Source organism: Lonchura striata, chromosome Z (genome assembly GCF_050655825.1).
Source record: "Lonchura striata isolate lonStrDom1 chromosome Z, ASM5065582v1, whole genome shotgun sequence".
In the NCBI taxonomy this organism is placed as follows: domain Eukaryota; kingdom Metazoa; phylum Chordata; class Aves; order Passeriformes; family Estrildidae; genus Lonchura; species Lonchura striata.
The window spans coordinates 51,759,553-51,773,489 of NC_140740.1; the positions used below are offsets into that span (position 1 = coordinate 51,759,553).

General features: G+C 38.2%; 1 protein-coding gene across 1 annotated transcript in view; it reads right to left on the reverse strand.

Annotated features, from left to right (window-relative positions):
• The window catches only part of OXCT1 (3-oxoacid CoA-transferase 1), a 77,868-nt gene that overhangs the window by 42,953 nt on the left and 20,978 nt on the right, over nt 1-13,937 (reverse strand). The window contains exons 6-7 of the mRNA XM_021551419.4: nt 13,103-13,209; nt 6,425-6,485 (exon numbers count right to left, since the gene is read on the reverse strand). Of these exons, the coding sequence (XP_021407094.2) occupies nt 6,425-6,485; nt 13,103-13,209 (168 nt within the window). The remainder of the gene's footprint in view (nt 1-6,424; nt 6,486-13,102; nt 13,210-13,937) is intronic.

A 13,937-nucleotide genomic window follows, 5' to 3' on the forward strand; every position in this document is an offset into this window, starting at 1 on the left:
CATGTACATAAAGAGATTGTCAGTAAGATATTCTAAGAAGAATTAAAGTTTTCTTGCACTTAGTCATTATCCTTCCTAATAGGTGCCTGGAAAAGAGAGCAATAGACACATATGGAAATTTAAAAATCCCCAAGGATAAAGTACTTTATAAAAGCACTTTATTACTATTTGAATCTAGAAGAAACATTTAAATCAGTCCTTCAAACTATAAAAATGGAATTTTTTGCTTATAATAGCCTTACAAGAAAATTCTGATTTCACTAGAAATGGTGAAAAATTGTCCTGAGCACAAATGCTCCTTATCCCATTGCTTACAGAGCCAAATGGCTATATACCTTCTCCATTCTGATTTGGATTATTTCACCGAATCATCTGAATTAGAAGGGACCCACAAGAATCATGGAATGAAACACTTAAGTGAATGGTCCATATGGAGATCAAATCCACAACTCTGTCTTTCTCCACTTCTTTCAGCAACAAGAAGAAAACTGATGAAATACATTTGACTTATTCCAAAGGTTAACAAAAAAGGAGGAGTGTGCTTGTTTCTCTGTAATAAAATCCAGGAACACCTGGTCAAACATGAAGTTGCTTTAAGATTTGTTTCGTTACTGCTTTCTCCAGATGAATCAGAATTGCAAACTAAGGATCTTTGTTTATATTCATGGGAATATAAATTCACTCAGGGTGAATGACACTCAGGGTGTCCAGAGTGCATTTCTACACATTGGACACCCTCAGTGCAAGTTCTGTATAACAGAATTTTTGGGAAACTAAAATTATTATGGCAAATGTTTCTAGGAGCTGCTTTTCCAAAACAATACTAGCAGTTCTTGAATATCAACTCCATCCTTCTTTAATGTGCTCTTTAACTTCCTATGACTGGCATCATTACAGCCACCAAACTGGTTGTTAATGTTCCTCAGTACTGTAGGAGAAAAGGCATTAAACTCTTCAGCCTTTGTTGTAATCTGCACTGATAATTTTAGTCCCTTCATTGAGCAGTGAAATATTCTTGGTCTCCCAGTCAACTATGTATGTATTTTTAAAAAAACTTCTTGCTACCTTCAAGTATTCTTTATTTTGTACTGGGCTGGATATTTCTGAGAAGCTTAAGCTTTTTGGTTTGCTTTGGCTTTGTAATGCTTAGCCTCAGACATCTGAGCTTGGATCTCACTTTCTATCATGTTTCTTTTCTGTGTTTGAGATTTACAATGACTGTGATCTAGGTCAAACTCCTACTGCTCTTCCAATACTTCCTCCATGTTTGAAAATTATATTCTCATGCATTTAACACAGTCTTTCCCTAACTTCATTTCTTCTTTGCTATACCTCCTAGAAGGCTTCATCAACCCAAGTCTATGAGTTTATTAAATCAGTGTTCCTTAGAGACATTCCTGATATTTTGCTATGTTCTCTTCTATATATTCTAAGGATCGTGAGCTTGTATTTCAAAGTTGCTCTCCCACAAGTGTTCACTCACAAGAGTCCTCTGAGAAAGGTTATTGTAATGTCTATACATTATATTTGGGTTATCTAAATTCAGATCCACAGGCAGCCCTGACTGAGAATTTAGCTAAGGCCTAGGTATGTAAATACACTTATGCTGTCAAAAGCCCTGGTTAACTACCTACATATTCAAGATACAAGGTTTTATATATTTATTGTATATATATATGTATATACACATATATACACAATGTATTATGGGAGCACATAATAGCAAGTAGAATTCTACTGTCACTTGTGCTTATAGCAGCTGGTAATGTGCAGGACTAAGAAGTTCAGCACCCATCCTATGACAAATGGGATTCTCAAAAAAAGGCTTTCCCCCACTTGCAGATCCATGGGACACTCCCTTACAACCATTGCCTAAGCACACACAGACTCATCATTGAGCAGTTAAATAATATCAACAAAAGCTATAGCAGCACAAAAGTTCAGTGGTTACAGCATTTGCACAGAAGGACTTTAATTCTATGTCTTTTGTCCTGATCTGTGATTTCACAGAAATACACATGATGTAAAGTCTGTGTCCATCCCAAACCCATCCTCTACCAGGGCTCACTTTTGAGTTCCATGGTTGGAGCACCCAGGTAACAAAGTTTCAATTAGATGATTGTTTCACTTTAAAGTGGTATTACTGATTTTTTACAGTAAACCATCACTGTCTAAAAATCTTGAAGAATTTCTCAGAACAGAGCTGTGCACTGAAGTAAGTTTTGCCATTGTTAAAGCATTTGGAGGTATAGACATACACACAAAAAAAAGATTCATTTTTTGTTTCTTCAATAAAACCAAATGCCATGATTTAGCACAGATAACAGGACACAAATCACTTATTTCAGTCTGATTCTGTCCCTTAGTGTCACGCAGTTCATTGTACCTGAGAAAATGGTGCTCACTGATGTGGCTGTGTTGTTACTAGGCAACCAGAGATAAAATGCAGGGCTTAATGATTTTTATTTAATGCATTTTTATGAGAAAGTACACTCTCTTTTTTTTCTCTCCCCTGATAGTATTTGAGGTGTAAATGCTATTTACCCAGGGAGATATATTTAGCCATCTTCTGTGATCTGAAAAATAAAATTATTCAAACTGGATATTCAAACAGCAAGTCAATAAATATTTCTAAACATATTGACCATTACCACTACCAAACACTTTCACGGTGGCAGTGGCTGAGATCTCAAACCACTTCAACAGGGAAAAATATTCAGTAGGTCTCATAGCAGAGAATAAAAAAAAAAAAACAAAAAAACATATAAGATCTCAAGAGTTATTTGGGCCAGTTATAGAAATTTATATACTCTTCTGTGGTAAAAAGCAAGAGTCCAAGCCTATATCACCCTTTCCCATGCTGTCATGACAACACATCTGGCAAGGTCACACCATGTTTTCTCCCATAGCTTTGGGTAGCCATAATTCCCTACAAAAAAGAAGTGTCATGACCAAAAGCCCAGTGGGGCTCTGCTCAGGTGCTCTACAAGGAGATGCACATATTAAAAGGACCCTGTTATCACAGCCCTTACCCTAGGAGTGTGGGCACACATCCAAGAGGCCTCCTTGCAACTCCAAGCTGCCTCGCAGGTCATTTCCCATCATAAAATTCAAACAGCTGTGTTGAGGGTGCTGACAGCAGTGACACTTCCTCAATGCAGTTTCACCTTCATTCAACAGTGTTGGAAATGTTACCACATCAGCTCTCAAGTTTCTTCACATGACATGCTCTTCCTTTCAGTCTTTACGAGCACTGGTGGCTTGTATGTAACTTCTGACCACTGAGTTTCTTTTGTATTGGCCAATTTCTCAACTCTCCCATCTTTGCTACAGGAGCAGAAAAGTGTTTATAGCTCTGAAAAAACAACCTTAAAGCTTCAGGCTGAGTGTGTGAGAGCTTAGGTTAAAACAAAGCTACAGGTCTGACAGCATGTTTAACTTCTGCAAAGTTCTGCAAGCTGAAACAAGAAGCAGATGATCTACCTGTATCATTTCACTTTTATATAAAGACAAAATAATTAATGCTACCAATATTATTTAGCATTTGTTTCTGCAAAGGTTAACTTACAAATAACAGGAATCATGCAATTCAGTTGAATTTTTTTTTTTTTTGACCTTTAATAATGGGTCACCATCCACTAGATTTGGCACAGTTTGATTTTTATAGACAGTTACCTGTTTCTCAGATAACCCACCCCTATTATCTTGAGAGCAGGTTCTACTCCCTCTCACTTACATAAACAAGAGATGCATGCAACAGTTCAAAAAAATTCTGCAGCTCAGTAAGCACTTGTTGCATTTAATTAGAAGCTTAGAATCAATGTATTTCTGTTCCCAAAATGAGTACTGAATGGTTATTTCTGATCATTTGCCTATTCAGAATAAACAAGGCTGAAAGTTTAATCTGACATTTTAAAAACCAGTAATTCTTTACTTTGTGTCCCAAACATAACAGGTAATAGTACAGTCTGACTTCCTCCTTTTTCAGATGCCTCTATGCACAGCCAATCTCACTTCTCACAATACAGGAGAATTTTTAAGCAAACAATAACTATGAGTCTGTGAGTCTGAGAAGTGGGGGAGTTTTATCTCTTACCTCTTTTTCTTTTCTCTTATCCTTCACATCAACAAAATTTGTCTGCCTCTGAATTGTTACAATTATTAAGTGTCTTATCTGTACTTCACATAAGAGTGTGCAAAACACCACACAGACTAAAACTAGAGAACAACAGCATTAAGGAAAGAGAAAAAAGTCTTTCACTGTATGCATGTCAGATTTCACATCTCAGGTTAACATGTTAACAAATGTAATTGATTTCTGGTTAACTTCCTATTTTCAACAAGTTCACAGACACATTTGAGATTGGATTTCCAGTAGTTTATATTTGATAACTACCTTACTGTGCCAAATGTCATTCCATATTTGTATCAATGATCAGAAACTAAAGTCAATCTCAGCAAAGTGGGAAACAATCCTGAAAACCCCAGTTAATCACTTTATCTTTGAAGACAAGCCTGACCTGTAGCTATTTTGATGAAAAAGAGCAGAATTGTCTTCAAGTCTCTCCTCCTAGAGACTAGAACTTGTCTGCTTAAATGCAGTTAAATGTTCAGTCAGTGAAAAACAGAAAAAGAGCTGGGAAGAAACACCACAATTTAGAAATCCCACCTGCCAAAACAGTATCTGAATTAATATCCTATACAAACCTTTTTCTTCTCCCTGTAAATGGGATTGAGAATTTCAATCTTCAGCCTTGAGCAACATTAACTAAGGAGTCAGGCAAAACTCAAATTTTTAGTTGCCTCAGTTCCCTATTGATGAGTTAAGACAGCTTATAGAGCTCACTACTTAGAATGTACTAGACACCATATAGAGATATTTCCTTCTGATTCCCTGGGTTTTGACTCTAACACCCAAACACAACATTCTGAATTCCACTTTGAAATAATGACATCTAGAAATTAAGTCAAGGATGGTTCAAAATATTTGTCCTAAATCTGTGGGTTTGCATCTCCATCTAATTTGTACATAAAAAACAGAATTGCAAAGTAATATTAATAATGCATCTTGCAAAAAGATTGACAGTTTTTTAAATGGTATTGAAAATGCAATAAGACTCAGAGTGGACACAGTTGACAGAAGATCTACTAACAATTGATAAATGGAATTACAGCAAGAACTATGTCACATCAGCTTCTCACTGACAAGAAAATTCTATCCTATCATACATGGATAGAAGAGCAGAAAGAGAGAATGAGATGGAATGTAGGTGGAAGGCTTTGATCTACTTAAACTATTTAAATGCCAAACTGAACAAGGTATAAAGGACAAGTGTCTAGAAGAAAAGATTATTTAATTTTTAAATAGAAAAATACTTGAAACCTTTCTTAAAAACGAAACATGGGAATGTTTTGCTGTATTGTCAGTGTAAGTCATGTGGTAAATATCATGGTATTTTTTGTGATAATTCTGTAAGACACAAAGAAATAACAAAAGTTCCCAAATTTATTATCCAGAGATGCTTATATAACAAATATATTTTCCAAACAACATCTTACAAACAAACAACAAACAAACAAAATCCAAGCCAAGCCCCAAACAAACAAAAAATCCTGAAGATATCAAAGACTCTTCCATATACCATTTACTAGAAACAGTCCAGAAGATTTTGTCTGGATCTTAATGCCTAACTGCATGTAGCTTTTATTAGGCATATAAAAAAACTTACCAGAGACTGAAGAAAAAGCTAAGAGAGCATATCTTTTGCATATTGCTATGCCTTAGCAACTCTCCAGGCACCAATATTTTTCCAATGCAGACTGCTTCATATTTTTAAATATTATCATTTCAGATCAAGAAAAAGGGCAAAAAGATTGGAAGAAACTTCTAGATCAGCTAGTCCATCCTCTTCCTCAAGACACAGCCAATTGTTTATATCTCACTGTGGACTGATATTTATGTAATTTATTAAATTTTAGAGACCACAACTGTGATAGCTCTGTGGTTTGCCTAATTTATGATGTTATGTACTTGATTTTATTTTTAAGAAGTTTTGCATAAAGTCTTAAGTGAATCTCCTCAAGCATAGCTTAAGGCTACTCTTTTCCTCTTTCATCCACATATTACATAATTTAACAAGTTTGAAGGCTCTTGCTTTGTTTCCCTTTCAAAGGCTGATCACAGTGAACACAAAGTCCTGTCAGCATCAGATGTACAGCAACAAAGGAATTACTCACCAAAGTAGAGCATGGTGTCAAAGAGTGTCAGGAGAAAGCAATCCAAGGAGACAGGTTAGACCACTGACCCTGATTTGAAATCCTGCAATGATCTGAAATCCCCCTAGCCTGTCTCCAGAATACCATGTAAGATAAAGGGGTATATTGACTATACCAGTATAGGGCTTACTATATTTCAATTCCCTACCTCTACTACTGTTGTCTTTGCAGCTTTGCACATAGGTTGGTTGAAATTTCTTGCAGTTTTCCTGAAAAACAAAAACAAAACAAAACAAAACAATAAATATTAAAGGCCATAATGGTACAATGAAAGACTTTTCAGAAATAAGCTACTAGAGAAATGTCTGTATTTTAAGCATCACAAAGCTTTTTGCCAAATACTAATAGCTGAAGAACTGATTAAAAAAAAAGTTTAAGGGAGAAAGAAGTATTATGGAATTGTGTGAGATGCATTTGAAATGAAATAATACTGCTACATTAGAAAGTATTTATTATAGCTCTTTTGACTTTAAATCAGCACCCTGTTTAATTGAAATTGGGTATGTTACTGATATCTTCATTTACTGTATCCAAAAGCAGCAGCAAGCTGGACTTCGTACAGTGCCATTATTTCACTGCACGAAGAATGAAATTAATCTCCACAGGGGACAAGCACCAGGCCTAACAATCTCTCAAGTATGCTTTCCTAACTTGGACTAGGATTTGGGATAGCACTTTACGCAGTAGTAGATGTTATCCAATACTCTTAATTAAAAAAAAAAACAGCAAAAACAAACAAACAAAAAAACCCAACAACAACAAAAAAAAAACCCAAACAAAACCCAACCAAAAAAAAAAACCATGAAAAAACCAAACCAAATACTAAAAAAACCCCAACAAGATTAAAAAACCCAAAGCTGTGTCAGTTTTGGCACTCACTGTAAGACTCTGGCATTCATCCTAAGTATTCCCACAAAGCATTTCTGTACCAAGGAAAAAGAACCTCTAGAGAATAAAAACAACACTTAACATGTATACCTGTGTTGGCAACTGCACCAAGATCCTAGGAGCACAAGGGAGACAAGTGCAATATAGATGGACCTGCATCACTTGTCTCCTCCATGTGCTTTTCAGAAACCAAAGTGCGCAGCACATTTCATAATTAAGAAATACTATGAAGGTTTTAGTGGTGTTCCACTGCTAGCTTCTCAGCATTTTTCTCTGTTAAAAAGCAGAATTCTTAAACATTTTTCATCACAATCCATGAAATCAGGTGTCAAAACAAGATAAAACCTCCTTTGTCACATTGTTTTTCCACAGAAGCATTTTTTTCCCCCAACCATCTTTATTTCACAGATTCACAGACTCATTTAAACTGGGAAAAAGTCCTTGAGATGATGAAGCCCAAGAGCTGACCTGCCCTCGGTGCCAGAACCATGCCTGGCGCCGCATCCGCTCCAAGCCTTGGGTGCTGCCGTCACCACGTGGCATGGACGTGGCCGGGGGCTGGCACCAAGGGCAGCTCAGACAGGATTCCAGCGCACACCAGCAACAATCAAAGACATGTATCTTGGGGAAACACCCTTTTATTGGCAATATATACCTCTGTGAAGCCTCTAACAAAGGGTCAACCCTGTCCTGAGAGCATCAGGCACAGCATCAACAGCCAGGCAAGGGGGGGGATTGTCCTGCTCTGCTCTGCACTGGGGCAGCCTCACCTCCAGTGCTGGGGGCAGTTTTGGGGGCCACAACATAAAAAAGATACTGAACTATTAGAGAGCGTCCAAAAGAAGGTCACAAGGACAATGAAGGGACTTAAGAGAAAGCCAAATCAGGAGTGGCTAAGGTCACTTGGTCTGTTCCAAGTGGAGGAGACTGAGGGGACACCTCACTGCGGTAACGACTTCCCTGTGAGGGGAAGAGGAAGAGCAGGCACTGATCTCTGCTCTGTGGTGACAGTGACAGGACCCGTGGGAATGGCCTGAAGCTGAATCAGGGAAGGTTTAAGTTGGACATCTGAAAAAAGTTTTTCACCCAGAGGGTGGTTGGGCACTGGAGCAGCTCCCCAGGGCAGCAGTCGCAGCACCAGCCTGACAGAGCTCAAGAAGTGTTTGGACAATGCTCTCAGGCACAGGGTGTGACTCCTGGGGATGGTGCTGTGCAGGGCCAGGGGTTGGACTTTGATAATCCTTGTGAGTTACTTCCAACTCAACGTATTCTATGACTCTATGAATGTCTTCTGCCCATGGGTCTTTTTGGTGGCCATAAAGACCCAAAAGAAGGATGTAACAATAAGAAACAAAATTTTAAAAATCCACAATGTGAATTTATACTCTCCTTTGAGAGGCAAAAACAATACTAGTTACTAGTGATTCAGGGAAAACTCCCCTAAACTAGGCAGAGTAGCAAATGAGAAGAAAAATAGAAATATAAAACCTGAATAAATTAAAATAGCTGAGAAATGGATACAGATGGAGGAAATGAAGATGACAAAACTAATAATTCATTATTTCATCCCATGTAACTACTTTTCTGAGCCAAAGACTTTCTCAAGATTGTAGAGGCTGCTCTATCAGTAAAAGAAACTGATATAAAATTATTTTTACATAGGGAAAAAACTACAAGAAAGCTTTTAAATATTAATTGACATTAACAAGAGCTATTGGTCTCTAATCTGATGTAATTTATAAAAGCTTCTGCCATTTAAACTGTTCTTGAGTTAGTAAAGTTGTTTCAGAAGCAGCAGTCTTTTACAGGATCAAAGGCTTTATTTCTAAAGAATACACCATCCAGAAGTTTTATGGGATCAAAGGCATCTAAAGAGCACATCATCCATAAGGAAAAAAAACAGAAGCACTACACTTATTTTCCAACTCAGAATAATGTTAAGGAGTTAGCAGTAGAAAATTCAAAAACTAGCTAGACAAAGTTGCCTTTTTATTTTAAGAAAAATTTCTGGACATCTAGATCCAGCAACGTCTATAAAGTTCCATTGGAACAAAGTTCAAATTGTTCCACTGGATTTCTAAGCTGACCCGAAGGCATGACATCTTTTCCCCCAGAGGCAAAAGATAGCAAACTAGTTCATAGCAGACTAAACCAACAAACTACATCCACTACATATCTAGTGATATGAAGATGCAGAGACACCTCAGGTATGAGCTGAATTTATGTATTCCAGAACCAATTGAAGCATGAAGAGATGACCTGCCATGACTGTCATAGAAAAGGCTCTGGCTCAGGTTATCCCTTCAACATTTCTGCTTCTTTGTCAATACTCCATTTTCATCACCAACAAGCCACATATTTGCTTGTAAAGTTGAGGTACAAGGGGCTAGAACAACTAGCAGAGTCGAACCAGGTGAAAAGGGAGGTGTAGCCAAAGAAAGCAGACAAATCACTCTCCATGATATTTGAAAAGTCATGGCAGTCCGTTCAAGTACCAGGTGACTGGAAAGAGGGAAAGATGTTTCCCATCTTTAAAAATTATATAAAAGAGGACCCCAGGAACTACTGACTTGCAGCCTCACCTCTGTGCCTGGGAAGATCATGGTGCATACTCCTAGACGCTGTGCTAAGTCACAGGGAATACAGGGAGATGATTCAGGACAGCCATCACAACTTCACATCTGTTAGGTAAGTCCTGCCTAACCAATATAGTGGTCTTCTATGATGGAGTGACTACATCAGTGCATGGAGAATGGCTGTTGATGTCATTCATCTGCACTTCTGTATAGCCTTTGATATGGTTTTACAGCCCCACCACATGATTGTCTCTAATTTGGAGAGAGATGGATTCAATTGCATAGACTGTTTGGTAGATGAGGAATTGGTTCAATAGTCACACCTGGTCAATGGCTCAGAGACCCAGTGGACATCAGTGACAATGATGTCGCTCAGGGGTCTGTATTGGGACTATATTATTTGATATCTTCAATAATGACACAGACAAAGGAATTGAGTACACCCTCAGCAAATCAGCAGATGACACCAAGTTGAGTGGTGCTGTTGACACTTCTGAAGGATGAGATACCATCCAGAAGGACCTGGACAAGCTCAAGAAGTGGCCGTTGGGAATCTGAAGAGGTTTAACAAGGCCAGGTGCTGGTGCTGCACCCAGGTAGGAATAACCCCTGGCACCAGCCCAGGCTGGGCATGAGCAGACCCAGAGCAGCCCTGCCCAGAAGGGCTTGGGGGTGCTGTGGGTGAGAGGCTGCACATGGCCCGGCCATGGCACTCACAGCCCAGAGAGCCAAACGTGTCCTGGGCTGCATCCAGAGCCCCGTGGGCAGCAGGGGAGGGAGGGGATTCTGCCCCTCTGCTCTGCTCTGCTGAGACCCACCTGGAGCACTGTATTCAGCTTTGGGGTCCCAGCACAGGAAGGACATGGACCTGCTGGAGACAGTCCAAAGGCTACCATGATGATCAGAGATCTCCTGCAAGGAAAGGCTGAGAGAATTTGAATTGTTAAGCCTGGAAAAGAGAAGGCTTCAGGGTGACCAAATTACAGCCTTACAGTACATGAAGGGAGTATTCAACACAGATGGACTTTTCACAAGGGCACATAGTGACGAAACAAGGGAGAGTGGCTTCAACTTGAAAGACAGGAGGTTTAGATTTGATATTAGGGAGAAATTCTTTACTGAAGGTGGTGAGGAACTGAAACAAGTGTCCAGAGAAGTTGTGGATGCCCCATCCCCGCAAGTGTTCAAGGCCAGGCTGGATGAAGTTCTAAGCAACCCAACACAGTGAAGGGTGTTCCTGCCCACAGCTGGAGGCTGGAACTGGATGATATTTAAGATCCCTTCCAAATCAGGCCATTCTGGGATTCTCTGACTACCCACAGAAGCAGTGGCACTCCCTGATGTTGTGCCAATGAGTAAAGCCCCAAGGGAGGTTAAGACCTTCCTTACACAAAAGTAAACCACTGCTAAGTGGTGCAGAATAGTCCACTCAGCATGAAGATGCCTGAAATGAAAGTCACCGCAACATGCTGTATCTAGGACTCATGAAGTAGAACTTTAAAGAAAAACAAAACAAACTGTTTTAAAAGCAGCATTCTAAAGAAATTTATGCCGTTCTGAATTCCAAGAAAACAGTATACCTTGATGTATGAGAATAGGAAAAAAAAAATCAATGCCAGCCTGTGGTGCAAGTAAGTGTACCTAAAGTACACTTAGACTTACATCCTCTAAATTTTTAAAAGCTCTTAGCTTGAGGGAGATTAACAGTTTGGCAGATATACCATTGCTACTGGCTTCTCACAGTCACAGGAAACACACTATGAATAGTACCCCACACTACGGTGAAAGTGGTAGCACACAGCAAGTTACAAGATGACCCTATGTTTCTTTATTCTATGTTACGAGATAATCCTGTCTCATCCAGAAACAGAACAGGTCACTGCTTATCATAAGCACACTCCTTTGAGCTAGCAATATTCCATATGGGATAGGACACCAGAGGATTATTAATTTCCATCTTCAATTAGTTACAGTTGAAGAGAAGAGTCAAGATTTTTAGGTCTTCACTCCAGATGGAAGAAGTGTCTATTATCAGCTCTATTGTGGGAATGTGGGAGACATAAGAAAGACGTCTGAAAGGAACAGGAAGAAGGAAAGGCATAGGGAACAACAGGACATAAAGGAAGAGGGTAAAAGGAGAACACAACCAGTCTTTCTGTGGAGAAAGAAAAAACATTTGAGAGGTATCTACTATGCATCATTAGAAAGATACAGGATAAAAGCACAGAGACTAGTGCCTCAGGATCAAAGACAAGGCTGGGGGGAAGTGTATTTCCTGTATTCAATGTACCAAAGCCTAAGGAGAGCAGTTTAGCAGCCATCTAATTCATCTGCACACATACAAGTTCAGCTTTCAATCAGAAACCATATTGTCTTGTAAGTGGGCAAGTCAGGATATCAAGAGTTGGGCAAAATAAAAACTTATTTATAAATTTTAAAGTATTTTAATTTAGCATTAATTATGTGGATATATAAATTAATTAAATTTCAAGTATTTTAATTTAGTATTATGTAGATATATAAAAAATATATATACACACATATATAAGCACATAAAAAAACCCCATTACTTTATGGGTGTTATTTTATATATATATGTTTCAGTTGCTTTTCCAACTCCTGGTTTGTTATATACGAAGACAGACTCTCAATCAGCATGTGCTTGTAATAAACTGCACATGATAACTACAACACTCACCTTTTCATCTGATAGCCATAAGACAAACAAATAAAAACCAGGCATTAAACATAAGTAAACCTCTCTCCTGCTTCAGTTCAGGACAAACCAGAACACAAACAGAGTAACTCAGAGAAAAGATTTTCTCAGTAGTGCAACATCAAACTTTTAATTGCAAAGATGTTTAAATTCATATGATGCCTTTCCCTACACCACTGAGATGAAATAAACTTTAAACACAGATTTAGACAGAATCAGTTTTCCCATCACTGACTGGCCAGAAGACTGACTCAGTTTCCTTCTCTTCTGCTGTACATGAACCTGTACTTCTTGGGTTAACCTTTAATTACTCAAGAAAAAGAACCCAAACTAACATGAATATTGAAAGAAAGAGAATGTCACTAAGTTTCTCAACAGTCATCATAATGACTTTGGTCTGCTGTGTCTCATTTTTAACTGTGAATGCTTTATTTCATAGCTAAGTTTGAATTCTTAAAAGTCATTAGAAAAAGCAATTACATTTTGGTGTTTTATAGCAGTGTAATTTGACAGTAGGGAAAGGCAATATGAAAGAATGTGAAATCAGTAAAACATTATTTTGCCATAACACAGGAGAAAGGATTATCCTTCTCATTCATTACCTAAACTGTAAAATAATCTTTTCCCACCAATAAACAAGTCATACCTGAAAATTATGTTTCCTGCACGATCAGCCTTCCATGCCTTCACAAGAGCAAAATCTCCTGTAATCGATTTCTCTAGAATAAAGTGACGGCCATCAAACTCCCTCACCTAAACAGAAAAGTCCAAAATTGAGATGTAGGTTTCTTCCAAGAAATTTCACATGGAATACTTATTTTAGGGGTTAATTTTGCAGACAATTATATTTCAACTTTTTTTTGTACTCTGTAAAGTTTTTACTGAAAAGCCGTATGATAACAGAGAGGCATGGAAAGGCTCTAAACCCCAGTTTTATCAGAGTGTCTCTAGTCAAACATCACGAAAATCCATATTCCTCCTGCTCCATCTACTGGAATCAGACATGCTTTGTCCTGCGTATCTACCAGCTAATCAAAATCTTAACTGCTACAGCAGAATTACTGAAAAAGGTCATAAGCACTGCTCACCACCAAATCCAAAACTAAGTAAATTCAAGACAGACTACTCAAAACATGTCATCTAATAGGCTGAGTTTCATTTGGTTTTATCTGCATTTATGATCAACATTTGGAATGAATGATAATGTGCCTGAAATCAAAATATAGAAGAGAGACAGAGCTACCTTTCTTAACAATGTAGAAGATAAGCACATACACCAATATTACTTGAGACCTTAAAACTGCTGAAAGGGGAAGTATGAGGAAAGTGTATCAGACATCAGTGTGCCAGTACCATAAAAGAAGATCTGAACCTTTAAAAAATGACACTTCTGTGCAAAATGAGGAGAATAGACTTGAACAAATAATGATAGTCATGCTATTAGCACCCCGTAGTTATTAGACTGGGGCGAGTAAGTGAGA